General features: G+C 39.8%; 2 protein-coding genes across 2 annotated transcripts; one reads left to right on the top strand and one right to left on the bottom strand.

Annotated features, from left to right (window-relative positions):
• Positions 1-4,916: 4,916 nt before the first annotated feature.
• Positions 4,917-5,390, bottom strand: LOC136282528 (uncharacterized). Its single transcript, XM_066170179.1, has one exon. The coding sequence runs from the start codon at positions 5,388-5,390 to the stop codon at positions 4,917-4,919; it is 474 nt and encodes a 157-aa protein (XP_066026276.1).
• Positions 5,391-11,970: 6,580 nt separating this feature from the next.
• LOC131800240 (uncharacterized) lies at positions 11,971-12,793 on the top strand. Its single transcript, XM_066169963.1, has one exon. It carries the CDS (start codon positions 12,071-12,073, stop codon positions 12,791-12,793), a length of 723 nt encoding a protein of 240 aa, XP_066026060.1. The 5' UTR covers positions 11,971-12,070.
• Positions 12,794-21,166: the final 8,373 nt, after the last annotated feature.

Here is a 21,166-nt window from a genome sequence, read left to right as displayed (position 1 = left end):
AAAGGCTCTTTGAACATTGCAGGAATACATGAGAAGTTGGATTTTGTGTGTGCCTTGGACGCCATGGTAAGTAAAACTGATATCCTTGATCTGTTTTGACATTTTTCAATCAAACATGTAGTTTTTGCCAAAGCAACCTCTTTTCCGAGTTGGTTTTATCGTCCACACACCAATTAAAAGCATTCCGATATCACTCAGTTTGATTGAAAAATGTCAAAACAGATCAAGGATATCAGTTTTCTTACCATGGCGTCCAGGGCACACACAAAATTCAACTTCTCACGTACTCCTCCATTGTTCAAAGAGCCTTTGAAGTGGAATTCTCGTTGAAAAGTAAGCGGGCAGTTTCGTAGCAGTCTTCACATTCGATGACGTCATGCTCCCAGCAGATCGCTGTTCCATTTGTGGTTTGTATTTTTGGTGGTTTCGGCGCGATAGCCTTGGCGGCCGTCACCACCAAAAATACAAGGATGTCAAATAGATCAGCAAATACAAAGATGGTTTCAGTAAGGATCAGCTGCAGGATAGCATAACTTATGAAGGAATGGCATGGCCCTCACGCCACGCCACAAGCAAGCTCGACGATTCGCCACAACATCGAAATATTTCAAGTAATACTAAGCAATTTAATGTTCAGATAGAGCGTCTGATGTTCTGCAAAGCTATTCGACCTAACACTACACTATCTGTGTGTACGCTGTACTATTCGACATTACGCTGAGCCATTTCACGCAACGCTACACCATATGTGTGTACGCTGTACCATTCTATATTAAGCTGAGCTATTTCACGCAACGCTACACCGTTTGTGCGTACACTGTGTTACTCGACGTTACCCTGAGCCATTTGAAGCAACGCAACACCGTTTGTGTACTGTATTGCAAATGAGTGTTAGGCTATTCGCAATTGAGCCAGTCCATTTCACAATTTCATATTCCAACTCGACATGGGCAACTAGACCGTTTATCATTTGGCTGAACTATCCATGTTTAGGGCGTTCTGTTTCACGAAGGAAAACTAAACCGTCTATAATTCGGCCATGCCATTCCTTTATTAGCTATTTTATCCTGCAGCTGATCTTTAGACCAGCTTTGTATTTGCTAATCTATTTGACATCCTTGTATTTTTGATGGTGACGGCCGCCCATACACTAAGTTCGATCACTTTGCGAACTATTGCTTCCAACGTGCCTTACACGCCAGCAACGGAAGAAGCTCAAGGACCTTAATTAAGAAGCAACAATGGATTGTTTCGCGTCTTTCTTAATTGACTGATGAAATCATACATGCCTATCGCTTCCCTTTGTCCATGGTGGCACTACACAACACTCCTTGAAACGGCCGTGAAAGTGACTACATGGGGTATTTAGGCCAAAAAAAAAAAAAATCCAGAGGAGCCAACGCTCTATTTTGTCACGCACACTTTATTTTGGCTTGCCCAAAATTTCTAATTTTGTCGGCGCCGCAAACTCAAGCTAATTTTAGGTCATTGAGATCATTTTAGGTCGTTTTAGGTCATTCCTTGTTTTAGGAACTACCACATTTATCATGTCTGATAAAATATGTTGGTTTCATTGAGCTGAAGCATTAGAAAAGTTATCGTTTCTAACAAAAAGCTAGACTTTTTATTACAGTGATTATTTTCCCTTTTTATTTCCAATAGAATGATGTTAGTCAGGTGTGGTTTCTCGAGGTTTGCCATATAACATCGCGTCGAGCGAGTACATATCCCTTTCATGGTGTACTGGAGGCATAAGGGCTCAATTGCGAGGCTTTAACATCGTTGATGCGAAATTCAATTACTGTGGGCTAGAGCAGGTACTGAGGCGTCTTTTATGCTTATGCGTCGATCAATAATTCGAAGCTTCAAATTTACTTTCCCATCCAAAGATATCGGCGATGTCAATACCAGTTTTAACGACGACGATAGGGGCCGTGCTGATAACGATGACGATGGGAGGTGCCAAAGATATTGGCGATGTTGATGTCAGTAAAAACGAGAATGATGATGGAAATACTGCTAACGATGATAATAGGAGCAATAACGACAAGAACAGTGATAGCGCTGTGGAACTTGACAAATCATAGCAAACAGGACATGTAAGTAAAAGCTACCCCTTTGTTTGATGTCCTTGTTATGATGATCCTTCAAACAAAAGTAATTACAAATCAGGTTAGGTTTTAATGCCAGTAAAGCACGGTATACTTAAAGAAGAAATAGTCGATTAACATGGTGTTACTTTTAATTTTAAACAAACACAAACATGAAGATAAAAGCGAATAAAGTGTACTGTCGAGATGTTGTCTGCACCAGTGGCCTTACAGGGGTTTATTGTCTCAGAGCCATATACACATCTGAATCCAATAAAGGTTTTAACTTGAAGAGCTCAGATGGCGATGGCTTTATTGGCTGCGGTTCTGGGGGAGGCTGATTTGCCAACAATGTAGATGCAATCGTGGTAAAATACTGATTTAGTGAATTCGCTATAGCTGTCTTGTTAGTCACTTGGTTACCATCTGTCAATAGTTTTTCAATCTTGGCGCTCCTATCCTTTGATGGAAGGACTTTATGGAGTGTATTCCAGTAGGCTTTAGGGTTAGCTCGATTTTCTTGAAGTTTATTCTTAAAATAGGCTTTTCTGTTTTTCCTGTTACTGCTAGTTACTTGGTTACGGAGTCGCCTATATTTTTTCCAGTCTTCAGTGAGACCAGTTCTTATTGCCTTTTTATGCGCCTTGTCCCGGGTTCTCATCATTCGTAGCACAGAGTTGTCTAACCATGGGTACGTTTGCTTTCGGAGTCTTTTCCTTTTGATAGGAAAGTGGGAATCAATTAATGATTTAAACAAGCACTCCCAGGCGGAATACATGTCCTCCACGTCATCGAAAAACTCAAGAAAGGTCCAAGGAGTTTTCTTTAAGTCATTGATGAAATTTTTCCTACTTTCTCGTTCCAAGTCCGCGTTGTCAAGATTCGATGCTTATGTGGACAAATTGCTGGGCCGTTCATTAGTCCAAAAATAGGGTAATGATCACTTATAGTTGTACTAAGAACTCCTGAAGATCTGAACAGACTTGGGGTAGACGTAACGAGTAACAAGTAACACGAGTGGGTTCTTTAATTATTTGTTCTATTTCATTAGCAGCAAGAAATTCCAATAATCTTTATGTTTTACCAAGGGAGTCATTAAGATAGTCACAGTTCAGGTCACCCAGTATAATGACTTCCAAATTCCAAAACGACTTGTCAGATACAGAAAGACATTGTGTTGTGAGCTTCCGGAAACAGGAGTTAAACGAATTCCTTAGTATTTGCGGAGTAACCCCAGTTACAATGATGGGCATAGGCCTACAGTCAGAAATGGAGAGAACCAAAAGAAGAAACATCACCGAAGTAAGCGACGCTATGGTTTCAATTTTGCAGACTTTGTCTCCAAGGCATCATAGTGAGTTATGGGACGAGTTAGGAAGATCCGAAAAATTGTGTGAAGCATTCAACACCACCAAGACAAACAAGTTTGGGTTATCGCAGAGTTTTATAAAGTATCTTCCTTGCAGAAGCGTACAGCAAGGCCAAGTAAAACCATGAGAAAACAAATTATTTCTATAATGGTGGATGTTTCCACCTATGAAAAAATACGACCTTTCATCCATGGCCTCGCAAATACATGTTTGCCAGTACCAGTATCTCCAATAATATGAGGAGAGAAGGACAGAGTCCCCAAATAGGAGCACACTTCGAAGAATTTTAACAGCGTGTAAAGCATCAACAACAACATCCCTTCAAGGCCTTGATTGAATTCATAGCAGTCTTTTTTATATATTTTTCGTTCTCAAAACGGTAAGCAAAATAAATCCCTCCGAGTGTTAATGGCAGATCGATCGTTTACATTCAATAGGTAACCAAATATTTATCTCATTGCGACGCTTTCTCTCAGAGATATTTCTTTTTACCTAAAATCAACAGATACTTCCATAATGTTAGGAAAACTTCCGGAATTGATTTTATTATAGGCGAAATGAGTACTTGGACCTTTATTTCTGACCGGTCAGCTGAATTAGGAACTGGTCCCAAATATAGCTAAGTCATCATAGACTGATAACTTTTTTCGTTTGACCTTTACATTTCCCCCATTTCTTTACCAATGAGATCAATTCGTCCATGAACAAACACTCTTCCAAGTAAATGGCAATTTCTGGATTGGGGCACTGGGTAACATTGGAGATATCAGGCCAACAAGTTGGGGTAAAACTTTCACTCTTCAAGACGGGGAAAAACGTCCTTCGAACGTTGAGATAACTTCTCATCAAAATATGTCATTTCCTACATTTTTCCAATAAATGTAAAGAAAAAGTGTAGATCTCTGCATCATTAAGCATGTTCTTAAAAAACTCTGTGTCGGAAATGAGACTAAAGAATCTGCTATGTTCCGAAACTTCACATTTACTTTATAAAATCAACTTGATCTGTCCTCTCTCGTCTCATGCTCTAGTCTCTCTCATTTTAAAGATATAATATGATCCTGTTGTTCAATTATCTGACACTTATCGCAAAGCATCAACCGGAAATCAATTTACGCTGAATAATCTCTCACACACTCCCATGTTTTTTTTTTTTTTTTCACGGAGCAAAAAAACACTAGAATGGCACACTCGATAAAAATTGAAATTCAGTGAACGAGATAGAAAGTTAGTCCAGTATATCAGTTCAGTGTTCCTAAATATCTCTAATCAGCATCAATGCGGGAATGCGATGAGGAGCGGCTACTGCTGCATCCCCCCTGGGCCTGAATGTCAGGGCTTAGGGGTTGAGTTGCGGAGGAGTCTGTACATTCTCCCGATCGCAGGACAGCTCCAGTGGGTAAAGGTGTTGTACTGCCCGTTCGAATGTTCCTTTCCCCGCTCGAAGTTTGGCAGCTCAAACGATTCCGTCTCGTCCCGAAATCAGATCTTCTACGAATCCAATTGTCCATTTATTGCGATTTCGTTCCTCGTCCTTGATGATGACCACCTCTCCTTTGGCCAAGGGCGTGGTTTGACCCTTGTGTTTCATCCAGTATCGTTCTCTCAACCTTCGTAAATATTCGGTAGTCCACCTGGTCCACAAACCCTGCTTGCACCTTCGCAGATATTTAGCTCTTCTGTGCTGATCAAATTCTCTTAGATGGTGTGGTTTCAGTTCTTGTGGCTGGTTTAATCGAGGAACTAGCAGTGAGTTAGGGGTAAGCACGGGTAACTGTATGTCGTCTTCTACGTAACATAAAGGGCGATTATTCAAAGCAATCTCCACATCCAGTACCACTTCACACAGCTCTCTCCAGGTCAACATTCCGCATCCGATAGTCTTGTTTAAAGCTGTTTTGACCAGTCCGATTATGCGCTCGTCACGCATAACTTGTTTGAGCCACTTCTCAGCGCGAACAAAGGTTTTGCCATTGTCGGAATATGTCTTCTCCGGACGCCCGCGGCGTGCGATGAGCCATTTTAAACTTTTTTAGGAAGTCACTGGTTGCTAGGTTTGGTAGTACTTCCAGGAATAATCCTTATGCAAGACTGCATGCGCATAATGCAAGATAGGCCTTTCCTTTTGTTTTGGCTCTGATACGGTAATTGATGGGCACTGCAAAATCAACTTCGATAACCTCGAATGGGGTGCTCCCCTCTACGCAGTCAGTGGATAGGAGTCCAGGAGGCAGTGTTGCCAGTGCCATAGCCTGAAACTGCTTGCAGCCTGAACACGCATTGAGAACTTATTCTACGAGTGCCCTTAGCGGTACCCAGTATACGTCTTGCACTTTGATCATAGTAAGGGCCACTCCTCCGTGCAGTGTGTCGTGAGTCCCAGAGAGGGTCACGGGTGAAGCCAGACCGAGTGGATCGTAGATTTTTGCGACTTTTCCAAGGATGCTCCTTTTTGTCGGCTCAGCGGTTGAAATCGGGAAGCTGACTTGAATTTCGTCCTTTTCTTTGTCCCAGGGGACATCCAGCAGTTTTTATTTGCCCTTTGTGCTTCCCAGTTGCTGTTTGGAGTACATCTGAATTTCTTCATCTGAAGTCGCAGTTTCAACTTCTTACTTCTGATTGTTGGACTGCTACTTGTGCTGCTTGAAAGTTGCCTCACCAAAGATTGCTGTGGCTGTCATCTTTATTTCTAACGCTTGGTTTGTTGTCTCCTTGCCATTGCTTAAATCATCTACGTACAACCTGCGCTCTATCTCCTCCATTAGTTCCGGGTTCACCATTTTGTATCGATGTAGATGTTCTTTGATAACTGCGGCCAAGAGGAATGGAGACGGTGCCAAACCAAAGAGTGAGTGAATCGCAAGGTTTTTTTACCTGTTTGCTTGCCAGATCCTTTATTTAATGAAAGCGTAAGGCATCTCGGTCTTCTCTTCGGACGCGAATTTGCAAGAATGCTTGGTTTAAGTCGCCAGCTATTGCCACGAGATAGAACCTATTTCGTATCAGCACGTTCCAAAGCTGGTTCTGTAGTGGATGGCGGATTTCGAGACACTCGTTGAGTGAGGGGACACTTGCATCTGCTCTTACAAAAGCATCATAAACAATACGTATCTTTGTAGATTCTGCGTTCTCACGCACGACCGCTTTATGAGAATTGTAGAATTCTCTTCCGTCCTTGACTACCTCATTAGTGCGTTCTACGACCCCTTGACTCAGTTGAGTCTAGATAATGTCGTTGTACCTCTCCAGCTCGCCTTGCATCTCTAACTTCTGCGCAAGATGTTTGAGACGTTTTAAACTTCCTGTGTGATTGTTCGGTAGGGGAGGATGATTCCGTTTCCAGTGCAGGCTCGTCTCGAACCAGCCTTTTGAACTCCTGGTTAGTTTCTCTTTGAACTCTTCGTGAACGGTTTCCTGTTCTCCACTTGGATTGTCCTTTGGCCCCAAGACGTCTAACTTGCACAATTATGTGTAATCGATTGCGGAGGTCTACGTTAAGAAAATGTTGCTGAGATCCAACCCCGTTCCAGGTGACAAGATCGTCCAGCCGAACTTCGTATATTCTGCTACTGGTTCTCCCGAGCACCCAACTCTTGGTCTTGCCCCTGTTTTGATCTTAGCGTACTCGTTTGCTCCAAGGATCAGATGAACAGTCAACATCACTTTCTCGTCGTTATTATTTGTGGTTACGCCCTTCAATTGAGAAAACTGAGCTACGATTTCTGCGCATTTTGGGTTTTCCAATGTCAACAACTCTTTGCGGTCGACTTTGTTTACTTCAGCTTCCAAGGTGAATTTGCCATCTACACTTCGAATTTGTGGGCCATAGATGTCTACCGCTTTGTTTGAAGTACCAAATATCATTTCAACGTACTTGAATTGTTGACGGAGAGGACGCAAATGTAAAGGGTCCAGAAGCGTTCTGCGACCATTCAAGCACTGGATGTGGCAGAAAGTCTGCGATCACCCAGTCACAGGATGTCGCAGAAATCCTAGAAACACTCATCAAGGGATGAATACAGCAATTTAGCAATCTTACTAAAACCAGTCAATAACAAATTCCACAACATTTGGTCGGTGATCCTCAATCACTTTATGATATACAATAATATAGTAAAGCTATAAACAAGTGGAATCTTCTCAAATTTTGTAGTTACAATCATCTGTTAAGAAAGTCAGAAATACAATATACAGTTCAGGTCACGCCCTTTATTACATGATCAGATAAATGAAATGAAAAAATATAATAAATCCATTGAGTTTAAATTCTGATATCTAGCAAACAAACAACTAAGTTCCACTTTAAACGAAAAGTATATAAACTAATATACTGTCAGTCCTTTGACTATCTCAAAAAAATATTTAAAAACTATAACTACTAAAAGATATCTCATTTGTATTTACCCTACCCTGTAATGAAAGCCTATAAGGCCTAATGGATGGAAAGTGAAGTTACAAATGAATCCATGCTTTATTTCAGTAGTTTCAATACACGATGGCTTAGGAAATTCGACATAAAGGGAAAAAAATGTTGGTTTCTAAGTGAACCGAAATTTGTGAGTATTTATTGATAAAAATATTTAGTCGTATATGTGTCCTACCTATGGCCTCGAGATGAGATACTCGGGATGAAATCGATCGCTTTTTAGGACTGCTAAATAAAGATCCATAAATAAATATCTCCTCCACACAGACATTGGTAAGTGGATACGACTCGATCTATAAAAGATTTAATCAATGCAGGTGGCTGGATTCGTGTATCACAACTTGTTGAGTCGCGAATATGCTCTAGTACAGGCCCTAAAAAAATGTGAACGTTCGTATTCATGACGAAAAATTTTGAAAAGTCTCAAAGCAATAAGAACTTTGAACTTAACTCTACTCTGTGACTGTAGGTGAATTCATTGTAAACTCAACGTAAGCAGAAGCCAGCGAGGAACGCACAGATGCAAAATTCACAATAGTCCATTTCACGGTTGTGTGCTTGGTTGCCAAACCTTTGAACGTGGGTGAGGCTAAGGTTGACCTTGTTATGATACAAACCTTCCTGCTTTTCAAATGTAACTCATGCTAGTTAGATACTGGTCTTGATCACAACAAAGTCACTTTCACCCTCAGTTCAAATCAAAGGCTTAGTAACTGAGTAAACAACTGTAAAATGGCCTATTCCAATCTAGGCGTTTTCAAATACAATGATATTACACATCTAGACTATACCATCATAAATTGACTGTAATGCAATATTCTACCTACTGTAACCTTATTCGAGTCCATGTTTCACTGAACCACAATTATTCATCATTTTTTTAGCGTGGGGTTATGTTAAAGGTAAAAAAAAAAAAAGAGAAAAAAAGAATGGCTAATGACGTGTGTTCAGATGCTGTTGGTAAATTATAAATAATACCACAAAGGTTGGGACGCTTGGACAGTCTCGATGCCCGATGGCGAAAAATAAAACTTGCGGTGACGTACTTGATCTAAAGCGCGAGGCTCCTCGAGTTTTGGAACCAATCAAAGCGAAACAGCCTGACGATACCGCAGAGATTAGATACAAACTGCAGCAACAAGAAAGTGGTACTACCAAACCTAGGTGTACTCTTTCACCGATAAAAAAAATATCAATTGGTTAACATTACACATGTTTGTTTCTCTGCATAGTTTGGCACTCAAAGACGTCAGCTACACCACGCCTCTCTATGCTCTGTAGAGAGATAGTTTGTAGCCACCACCACTGTCCGACGATGGATGAAACTAAGTTTTTTTAAATTTATTTTTTTTTTCATACGCAGCAGTCTTATGTCTTATATACAAGCCTCTTCTTGCAACAAAAGAAGAAGAGAGAAAAATCCACACTATTAACTGAAAAAACAAAACAAAACAAAACAAAACAAAAAAAAAAATGGCGAATGACTCATTCCAATGCTTGCCAGGAAATCTAAAGGGCAGCGAGTGAGGGTATGGAGGATTGGCTTATATATATATATATATATATATATATATATATATATATATATATATATATCTATATATATTATATAACCTTATAGAATGGCTTCGACAAGGCAACAGAGAAATACAAGGAGAAACCAGAATCAAGACGAAGGAGTTAATACGCGCACGGACGAGCGCACGGACGAGCGCGAGCAAAGCAGCGAGGACGATGTTACACCATCCGCTAGTTTCATCGAAACAGCGAATCCAGCGAGGAACCCTCAAATAACGGAAAAACCAACAGATCTTGGATGGAAAGTGTACTCCCTAAAAGAAAAAAACATGAGGATGAAACTACACTTTGAATTCCTGAAAACATGCATAGAGGAAGATATTATTCCGAAAGGATTAACCATTGATTTGCGATCGACGACAGGCCGACAAGATGAAACCTTCCAAAACAAATGGAAAGAAATACTAAGCAATTGCTCACGGCAGCTCGCGGAATGTCTCGTGGAACACTACGAGAGGCAGCTGGCACAAAATATTGCCGTGATAGCCGACACTTTCGAGTCACTCGAGAAGATTGAGGACTGGACGGACAGGGACAAGCAACAAGTAGAACAAGAAATAGAATCAATTATTGACACGAAAGAAAAACAGCTAAAGGAGAAAAAAGAAAAGAAGCTGGAAACTGCCCGTAAGAACAAACAACCGGTGCAAGAGGCAGAACATCAACCACTTGATCGGGGCACTGAAACATATGCTGAAGTAGTCAAGAAACACATTCGTCAGAAACTGACACCAAATAAGTCAGACCCCACAAGAAGAAAAATACCTCCTGAAGAACGTGGCCAAAGAAGGTACTATGAAAGATCATCAAGGGACAGAGAGTGGGCTACAGACGCTACCAACAACAATCACTAGATTACAACCAGCATGAAGGAGGTAAGCGCCAATCACAACGGCGGTATTTTTTAAGCAGTCGCCCACCCGCCAGGAACAGATACAAAGATTGAGATTGAAACCAAACCGAAAAGATATCAACGGAAATTTGACATTGGAACGGAAATGGACAATGAGTAAAGTCAAACCCAAAGAAATGACACGTGAGAAATCCACACAGATAGAGAATATTTTAAATAGACGAACAGTAAACTTATCTGGCATTCAACTTACGCAGTCGGAAACAAACCTTCTACGTAAGGGACTTAACTTTTGCCCAACACCACCGCCACCAGGAAAATACGAAATCAGTAAGGACATTGATGCCTTTGCCCGTAGACTAACCCTTAAGGAATATCACACTCCTGAGAATATAGAAGACGTAATAGACGGCCCTGGATACCAACCATCGATTCTTCAAAAATTGAACCAGAAGGAGCGCAAGGTGTATACTGGACCTTCAAGGGAACCATACCTTAATACATATATTGACAAATTAAGGCAAGAAATCAGTGATGAGACTTTGCACAATCTACGATCTCCACGTAATAATCTAACCAAACGTGAGAGAGCAGCTTTGTTTAGACTAAGCAACAACACGGACATAATCCTCAAGCCCGCAGATAAAGGCGGAGCTACGGTCATCATGAATGCAAAGGACTATGTAAAGGAGGCTAAACGCCAACTAGACAATGAAGAATATTACAAGAGAGTAGGAAGAGATCTCACTCTTGAACACGAACAGCTCATAAACCAGTGCTTAGATACACTTATGGACGACGGAGAATTAGAAGAAAAAGTAGCTAAACTCTTAAGACCAGCACAATCAAGGACTCCTATATTCTATATATATGCTCCCCAAAATACACAAAGTTAACAATACAGGTAGACCAGTAGTATCCTCCGTGAACAGCCACACGGAGAAGCTATCAGCTTATGTGGACGAATTTTTGAGACCTATAGCAGAAAAGCTACCGTCATACATACAAGATACCACACACTTCATTAAGCGAATACGGAGTTTGGGCAAGTTACCCGAAAAGTGTTACTTAGCAACTCTGGACGTATCAAGCCTATATACGAATATAGACACAGACGAAGGACTCACTATTGTGGAGGAAGAGCTAGGCAAAACGAACCAGAACAAGCCATCACCGACGACATTATCGTGTCTCCTCGAGAAGGTTCTTAAGCTTAACAACTTTACCTTTGGCAATGAACACTACATTCAAATCAAAGGAACAGCCATGGGAACCAGAGTCGCTCCCAACTTTGCAAAGACTAGAAGGTAGACTTGAAGAAAGATTCGTGTACCAAACAGAGTGGATGGACCATATCATACTCTGGGTACGCTTTATAGATGATATATTCCTTATCTGGAAAAGTGATAAAGACTCTTTGATTAATTTCATAAATTACCTTAACAGTGTAGCACCCTCAATCAAGTTTACACACGAAATCTCCGCACATTCAGTGAATTTCCTTGATACGACCGTTCTAAAGGACAACCAAGGCAACATCAGTACAGATGTTTATCAGAAACCAACTGATACTCATCCATACCTCCATTGGACATCAGCACATCCACCTCATCTGAAACGGAGCATCCCATACAGTCAAGCCTTGAGGTTGAGGCGAATATGCTCTTCAACAGACACATTGAAGAAACGAATCCTGGAATATTCGGATTTCTTTGTAGCGTGTGGTTATGCACAACGCAAAGTTCTCCACGAAATGCAGAAAGTGCTAACATTGACTCAAGAGGAATGTTTACAGACCAAAGAACGTGAACCAACAGATCGAATTCCTCTGGTTACTACATTCAACCCCCATACCACATTTATTGCAGAAATTGCTAAACGAAATTGGAACTTTCTCAAATCAAAAGAAAGATTATCGCTCATTTTCAACAAGCCACCTTTAGTAGCCTACCGACGACCGAAAAGTCTACGAGACAGACTTGTTCGTTCAAGATTTGTAAATGAAACACCTCAGAATTTGATACCAAAGGGATGTAGAGCATGTGAAAGAACGAAGTGTAGTTGGTGTAAAAAGATCAACCAGACCACAACTTTCACCAGTCCCAATAACAACAAGACCTATACCATATTTCATACAGTGGACTGCCAATCGTCATGGATCATTTACATAATCGAGTGCAACATTTGCAAACTTCAATACATTGGCAAAAGCGAAACTGCATTTAACCTACGGTTAAACAATCACAGAAACCATATTAAAAAGGGAGTGAGTAGCTGCGAACTCACGGAACACTTTTTACATAACAAACGAACTCACGACTTTAACAATAATGTTACCATAACCATTATAGAGCAAATCCGAAAAGATCATTTAGAGACTGACAAAAAGAAAGAAGTCCTTAGAGAAAGAGAGATTTTTTGGCAAAGAACATTAAACTCCTTTCAGCCATATGGACTAAACAAAAGAACTGGATAAAGCTTTTACGCGAAAGCCTTTATAAAGTTTTAGGTACATGGGTTGTTTATAACATACGTTATAAAGGTTTTAAAACTGTTAACCAATTAGAAACACTAATTGTTTACGAGAGATTTTACTCAGCATTTAATTAAGCAACATGCACTGTACTACGTCACACAATTAACCAATTACGACTCTGTAACAATTGCATGTTAAGGCCCCTGAGGAAGGCAAATGCCGAAACGCGTCGGGCCTTGAATAAAGCGTTGAAAACGGAAGCACATTCTCCATTGTGCAAATTATATATATATGTATGACGTGATACACCAGGCTCTGAACTTTTCGGCGTCTGCTGCAATATTAATTGGGTTTTAAAAAATATTTCTAGCAGGGCTTAATTTTAAACGTATACGACATAATGAACCAATGAAGGCATGCCGAAACATTTCCTAAAAAAAGTATTATCGCGGGTTTGAAATTTATTTTGCTTCGTTTATTGTCACGAATAAAGGGAGGTGCTTAAATGAGTAGCAGATACAAGTATCAGAATTTAAGTGAATAAAAGTGATGAATGACTAGAAATTGTAAAACTCGGCACTATTGTAAATAGTGTTATTAGAGAAATAATCATATTTCATCAAAAAATATGATACGGACAATTGAGATGCAACGAAGGACTTAAACTTTCATCTTAAAATTAGCGCGTTGTCTCTTCTCTTGTATAAGTAAGCTCTAAATGGAACACTACCATCTCACTGCAAGCAAGGGAAAACGGTTACCAGCAACGGGAGATAAGGCTCTGAGAGTCAGTGTGAGATTTGCAACGAAAGGGTAAACAAAGTGGGAGAGGAAAGAGCGTAGAATAGAGGGCATCTGTGTAAAACGGGCGATGTAATGGAGAAACAAGATTACTTAGGGAAGATTGTAACATCTAAGCAGTAAGTCCAAGGTAATTCTCAGATACGTGCCCCGCCCGAACTTAGCTGTGCTGATAAGTCCAGAACTGTGCAACTACATCTCACTGAAGGCAATGAAAGATAAAACTGCAACAAAGTAGTCTATTTTATTGAAGTATTGTTTCAATTTCATTTATGCCAGAAAGCATAGCTGTTCATTTCCTTAAAGGATTATAGTGATACACATAACAACCCAAACGCGGTGGGAGAGATTTTGACCCGTCCACCTCTTCCTCAAATGATACACCTTCTGAAATTTCAGGATAATACTGGAAAACATTATTAGGCAATAATAATTTCTACGACAAAGTAAGCGAGTTGGACACCTCTGTTATCAGAATATTTAAATGCTGTTTTATATGCCGTTTTACATGAAAAAAGTGTTAAACTTGGTATCTGAAATTTACCTATATAGAGTAATAGAAAGAATGGCTAAAGATTGAGCCAGAGTAAAACCAAAGTTATACACGGACATGAGTCCCTATCCGAAGGGTTGCGCTTGAAACAGGGAAAACTGTATATTGACGATTAGACTTCTTAGATTTTTTGCAAAACAGTAGTAATATATATTGTAACAAGATGTATCCCATGGCTTTGATGTGACGGTCTCCATTATTTTCTGAAAAAGAGACCTCGTTACCACACGTGCTGGAATTGTCAGGGTAACCCCCTGTGCCAAGTCCGATCCTTGAGTCGCACGAGTCACACTTATTCTCGTTGTTGCCAACAATACCAATTCTGGCTTTAGAAGCTTGAATGTGACTACAAACGACATTGAACCCTTCTTTGTTGCATTTGTACTGTAATGAGCCTTGCGAACCAATCAACTCTTTCCACATGTCACGACCCAGTGAGATGTTGCGGTATTGCCCATCAATTGAAAGACTCGCGTCACTCTTATAAAATGGTTGAACGGAATACAGACTTCGAGTAGTCTCTTATTTTTCTTAAAGATAGTGAGGTCACGCGTATCCTGTGAGCATGGTGAATCCGCGAGACGAGAGACTCGTATCTCGCGTCCTTGCCGCTCCACGCTCTCAGAGTTGGGCAAAGACAAGACACGTTATTTCCGGTGCGATACAAGAGGTCCAATGGTTATCTCGATTATCTAAACACATTTATTTACGTGGTAAAGATTTGCTTCTAAATCTATGAACTGATGCTAGTCCTATTTGGAACGAAGTGTATTTGAAATAAGAAAGAATACTAAGTAAACAAAAGTTGTCTGCAACACGAAGTATGCCTTCGCATTAATACTGAGAATCCTAATGTTTATCGAATGTTACCAAAAACCTTCTGATAATCTGCCCGCATCCACCCCTCACCCCGCTCCTCGCCACTGAACCGTACTGTTTTCACTCAGCAGCTGGTCAGCGGTCACGTTTACGAGGTAAACAAACCGATCGATTCTTGATCGCCGTTCTTGTCGATCGGAAAATCAAAATACCAGCGTGATATTGCCGCGAAGATGAAGCAGTTATGTTATTTGATTCGTACTTCACATTCGAGTCGAAGCTTGGGTGGCACAGGTTATTTCTTGCGGTGGAATCGACGAGGGGAATTCAGAAAGTTGTAGTGTTTGTATTGTTCGAATAAATGGTCGCATGGGGATGGTAAGTTTAACAAACAATTTCAAATTTTGCCGCTTGAATTGAAAGAAAAGTTCATTTGAATTGCTTTCTTATATATTTCTGACGGTTTAAGATTAACCTGCTTGATTTATATCGGTTACGCTTCATGTTGACAAGTCCCTCAAAATGGCGGCCAAACTTGGAGATTGTCGAAAATTAGGTAAGTTCACGGAGTTATAAAGTTCTCGTAAAGGTCGGGCCGCAAAGTTTTTTTCTGTAGTTATCTTTTCTATGGCACCTACTTCCTAGCTATGTTAGTTGGATCAGTTAAGAACGCCTCACTTTTTCAAAAATTTACCTTGAATTTGATCGGTTTTGGCGTGTTTGATTTAGGCGAACCGATAAGGTGTCATTCAAGTCTTCCTGTTTCCTTGATTGACACGTGATGTTTACGAAAGTCGCCCCGATAGATAAGATAGAGTTAATATACATGGCTGTGGTATTTATTTTTTGCTGAGTTCCGTAGTTTTTTGTAAATTGTCCTCTAAAGTTGTATGAAATTAAAGTCTTGAAAAGTGTCACAACAAGCCTTCGCTAGAGTGAAATTTAATTTCCGTAAAACTCTGAAAAATAAAGAGATCCGATCAAACTGATTGTGGTTTTAGTATAGGTACATGAATGTCTTACAACACACGAGAAACGAGCGAAATCCGTGTGTCAAGCAAAATCGACCAACCGCTCTTACAGAGACACTCTCTTAAATCCTTTAAAAGAGGAGAGGTCGGTAGAGCGTGTCACTGATCATTTATAATACTTACTTCCATTCGGTCTTAAAAGTTGCTAATTAACTGATGGCTCTCCAAGTAACTAATGCATTTTTGTTGAAAGAATGATTGATCATTCTGGTCTTTTTCATGCCCAAATTTCATGGTATCAACCCACGAACTACTCTTCTCTCTTATCATAAGAGTTATCTGATTTCATATATTTGTGAATTCATGCATGCGCCGTTTGCTATGTGCTTTGCGTTACGCGTTAGGGTTACTGCAGTGCAGTGACATTTCCGTCAGAAAGTTCTTTCATAGGAACCCCTCTCGGCTTAATGTGTACAAAAGTTAACGCTTGCATGTGCCTTTACATTTTCGGCCATTCCCAGTGAATCCGGGCTTGCATGTGCAGTAATAAGACCCTTTGGTATTGTTGCAAAAGGCATGGGGACTGCAATTGTGAATCCCTTCGGCACACTCATCGATGTCTGAAGACAACAAAAGAAACAGCAAGCGAAGAAAACAAACAGATAAATTAGTGGTCAGGTGGAATTGCAAGTAATCACTTGCTTTTCGTTTTAATCTCGTTAATACTAAATCAAATGTATTCGTATGTAAATTCATTGTAGTTATATTTTAATTCACTTATCCACAATTAGAATTACTTTTCAAATCTTAGACGCCAGTTTCAGATTTAAGAAAACAGCATGTCAGTGTACTTTCCTCTGTTTGTCTCTCTCTTTCACTCTCTCTCACATGTTCATGTAGTTAGTGTATGACTTGAATGCTTCTTAATAATTGAATTGAAGATCTCACTCTAACGATATAAAGGATTTTTTTGCTTACCTGTTTGGCACCTCGGACCTTTGTATCCAGGAGGACATAGACACTGATAAAGTTTGTCTGTAAAACTGCTTCGACAAGTGGCGTTGTTCGGGCAAGGATTTTCAGCACACATGTTCTTGCGAAAGAAAGAGAGAGATAAAAAAAGAACTTTCACGCTCAATATGACACGACTTAGCCCAAACAGCGTACTATGCAAGTGTGTTGAAAAGTCACACATGAACTGCTTTTGCAATATTCACAATATTCATATTTCAAGAGAAACTTATACAATGGCCATTCGATTCAAAGATCGTTTTTTCTGTGGGGTTAGGTCGTGGTTGGTATATCTAAGAATATGAGGGGATAAACAAATGAAATGAGAACGAGTGAAATGATAATCGGAAAAAGCACATCTCATCCAGTCTTGAGGGAAGACAAACGTTCACTCCAGAAGAAGGAGCGGGTAATTGTTTTAATCCCAAGAGAAGTTACTGATCATTCTTCTCTGAGGAAGTTTCCTTAATTAAGGCTGCAATTAATATATTATAGAGTGTTTCCCCGGACAGGCTGTTTTTAAATATGAAAAAACACAGAAGAGAGTCCTTACCACGATGTGATAGTGATATGAGCTTTCGTTTTGGCTGAATTCCTTAGGATTGCTGTACTTATCAGATGACAATAACTCGCACCACAGTCTTATTTCGAGGGCCAAATTCACAGAAATACAAGAAGTATGTTGAAGGCATCTCATGGTACACTCCAAGTCGTCGCGCACCGAGAAAAATCCAACTCGAGGCACATTCAAATAACGGAACGCATCTATAGAAAACAGACCTCGTCTAACGTCTGTTACTCGGTGGTCCGCAGTGTTCTTTTCTGATAATCGGGTCAATGGAGCATTTTCAGCGAATAGCTAAATACGTCTGTTACAATTTCTTAATAAGGTACCCTTTTTATAATTTAGCAAATAATTTGTTCCGTTATTTATTCAATCACAACTCTTCCAAAAACTGCTAGGGTAATGCGTATTAAAGAAGTTAGTAAATACCACATCTTTTCTTAAATGCGAATTTGATCTTAGGGGCGTACAACAGTGTTATTATATCTTTTTAGTCTTTCCTGAAAAACGCTTCCCTAAAAAGCGGTCTCTCTTTAACGATACACAATTAATATCATTTTTATTTCAAAATTTGGAAAGTTAAACTACTACACTTTTATGTTAATGAGACTTAGTAAACTATAACACCGCGAGTCCAGCTCCAGTCTCAACTATGATAACATGCAGAAAAGAAGTATTTCTTTGCGTTTTTTAGTCGATCGGAGGCAAGCATGAGGCAGCGCAAAGGGTGGATAACACGCAAAGAAAGAGACGAAAAAAAAAAACTAAATAACTGATTAAGTAGATAGGATTTAGTATTTTTTTTTCTTACTGAATGCTATATAAGTCACAACCATACATTGAGTGCCGCTGTCGCTAAGAGCAGTCCTCTCGAATTCCCGTCGAAAGTAAAGGTTTTCTTTTTCATTTTTCTTTTTTTTTTTTTGGCCCATGAAAAGGATTCAGGGCATATTTCTAAAATAGCTGTGTCGCTACAAGCCAAAGTTTATTTTTGGCTAGACCACCCAGTTTTTAAGAAAGAAATCTAAAAATACAGGTGTAAATCGGGCCAAAAAGGCATATCAGTGCACAGTACTTACACAAATGAGGTCACCGACTGCCGCAGGTATCTCTCTAACTTTCATCTAATAACATCTTTAAAACAACGCAAATCCGCGTGTTTGCTTAATTGCGCTCGAGATATAACTTTGACCATCTAAACTTTGTTTGTTTATCTTCTGTGTTGAAGATTTTAGGTTTTCATAACAACGGGATGGAAAATGGATCTCAAGTTGTCCTAAAACGTCGCATAAACATGATGGTAACGCTCCTTGACTTACAAAGTAAACAAAGGTGACTAGATGGCGATGGAATCAGGCCATGGGCCACGCACAGTGTGGAGAAGATCAAAAATTAAAAATTGACATTCTGGTCCTTACAGACATTCCACGTAACTTACAGGGACACACCAACAAGCAAAACTATGTTTCGGTGTTATTTACAAAACAACACGCATACACTCTGAAAGAATTCTTGGAGTTTCTTCTGATAATTTGCACACGGAACGCAATGAACTGGCCCTCCTTTCTGGAAATTTGTTTCCATCGTTAATTATTTCATGCTGTTATGGACCACGATATTCTCCAGTGACATACTAAACATTTCTGTGCACCATCAAAACCTAATAAAAAAATATCCGGCTTGATGTACAGCGTGACGTGATTATGCTAATTTGTTTCCCTATTTTGCTGGTATAAAAAGTGAAACCAAACACCAGCTAATGCAACGAATTAGAATCAAAAGTTATAAAATGAATTGGAGAATTTTACATTTTACTAATAATTTCATCTCTCGAGATATTAACCTGTTTCATGGAAGGCAAATATTATGATGGCTGCGGGAGATGGTTGCAAATATTGTAATGGATTACAAGCAGTTACAGACTATCGAGATTGTTGCGTTGACTATCCTAAAAGGTGTTTCAAAACAGAAAAATATGGAAATCTTATATTTTTATAAATTCTGTCGGTCAAGATGTCATGTGATCACGTCGCGTGTAATAAACAAACCTAACTGTGGATTGAAATATGAGAGATGGTAAGATGTCTACAACTAAAACTCTTTCTAACTCTTTCTACAGTTACAATAGGATAAAAGTCGAACAAACACTTGTGTGAGAGTCTATCCTGGTGTTGTTTACCCAGCTTAAAAGATGGGAGTCCAATTGAAAAAGGTGTTAAGTAACCAACACTATAGTGATTGGAAGATATTTCATTCCTCTATTGTGTTTTACTGACAGCTAATTATAATTCTAAATTAACATCTCACTATGTCATTTAATAGGCGAGCTTGAATTTGACAGTTCGGCTTTTTTCTTTCGTCTAACGGTTGTGTTTTTGAGACAGCTAATAATAATTTTAAATTAACACCTCACTAAGTAAGTGAAAGAGGACGAGCTTGAATGTGACTGTTCGGCTTTCCTCTTTCGCATAACTGATATAAACTGTAGACTTTCTTAACAGAATCTTTTAAAAGTACAATTTGACCAGCTAAGCCGAGAGCCGGAATTTGCGAGGAAAAAAAACCAGTTGAAAGCGGCAATTTGTGGATAGCTTGCGTCGGCAAAGGAACAAGCATATGATGCAATGGCGGCCTAACGTGTTTTGGGAGGCTATCTAAAACTTTTAGTCTTTCTATTCACAGTTGTATTTATAATTCAGGATAATATCATCACATTCAAGAAACAAGACCCTAGCTTCCCATAGACGGTTTCAACATCACTCGAGGTGCTGGGGCTTGCCTCCCACTCGACTCTTCGACCGAATGGCAGGTTTTAATCTCGTGCCAGGCGCTTTCTGGCGCTCAGAGTGCAATACACCGCCAAAGGGACAAGCAGCTTAAACTCGCAGAGAAATTTGTTGGTATGTGGGGATATATCGTCCAATCGTCGTCCTAAAAGAACGAAGATTTCGCCACAATACCCATGCGGTGATGGGTGTCACAAAAGCTAAGACCTATGACCTATGACCTAAGACCTAAGACCAAAGACCTAAGACCTAAGACCCCTCGAACTCGAAACACTTTTTGGTACGGGATATTTTAAAAGAAAGAAGAGGCCAAGGTGATCTTTACAATCTAGAGGAGCTACAGCTAGGGAGATCGTGAATTTTACTTGACGTGTTTATGTGCAGGCTACTGAGCTGCAAAATCAAACGTTGAATATAGATAAGCAAACTTTTCACTTCTAAATTTACACCGTCTATTTAATTCAGAAAAAAAAAAGGAGCTTTCTGTTCTCATTAGTGAGGACGGGGCCTGAGTTACCGAGTGCGTAATTAACAGTGACTTACGTCAGCGCAGCAGATAATGCTTTCGATGTACCCTTTTCGAGCGAAAGGCCGTTTTAATGTATTCTGCTAGAATAAGTTGCCTGTTTTCAATTTTCGGAAAGCTTCAAACGCAATTTTTAAGGTCACTTTTTCGATCGCGGCTATCGTGCGTGACCTCCGGTAGTATTTTTCAAGCAATAATGTGTTTAAAGGACAACAATTCATGACCAGCTCAGTTCATCTTCTTTCGCGTGGTAGAGCTTTTGTAACTTTCCACAATACCTTTGGGACGTTGGATATGTTGTGGTTTGTCCTGTTATACCTTTTTATGGAGGTCGTTTCTTA

Source organism: Pocillopora verrucosa, chromosome 7 (genome assembly GCF_036669915.1).
Source record: "Pocillopora verrucosa isolate sample1 chromosome 7, ASM3666991v2, whole genome shotgun sequence".
NCBI classification, from domain to species: Eukaryota; Metazoa; Cnidaria; class Anthozoa; order Scleractinia; family Pocilloporidae; genus Pocillopora; species Pocillopora verrucosa.
Note: the sequence above shows the minus strand (reverse complement) of the source record. Positions and strands in the feature narration are given on the sequence as shown.

Excerpts from the sequence above, each read along its gene's own strand:
- LOC136282528 (XM_066170179.1), bottom strand. The coding sequence starts at position 5,390 with ATGCGTGACGAGCGCATAATCGGACTGGTCAAAACAGCTTTAAACAAG.
- LOC131800240 (XM_066169963.1), top strand. The coding sequence starts at position 12,071 with ATGCAGAAAGTGCTAACATTGACTCAAGAGGAATGTTTACAGACCAAA.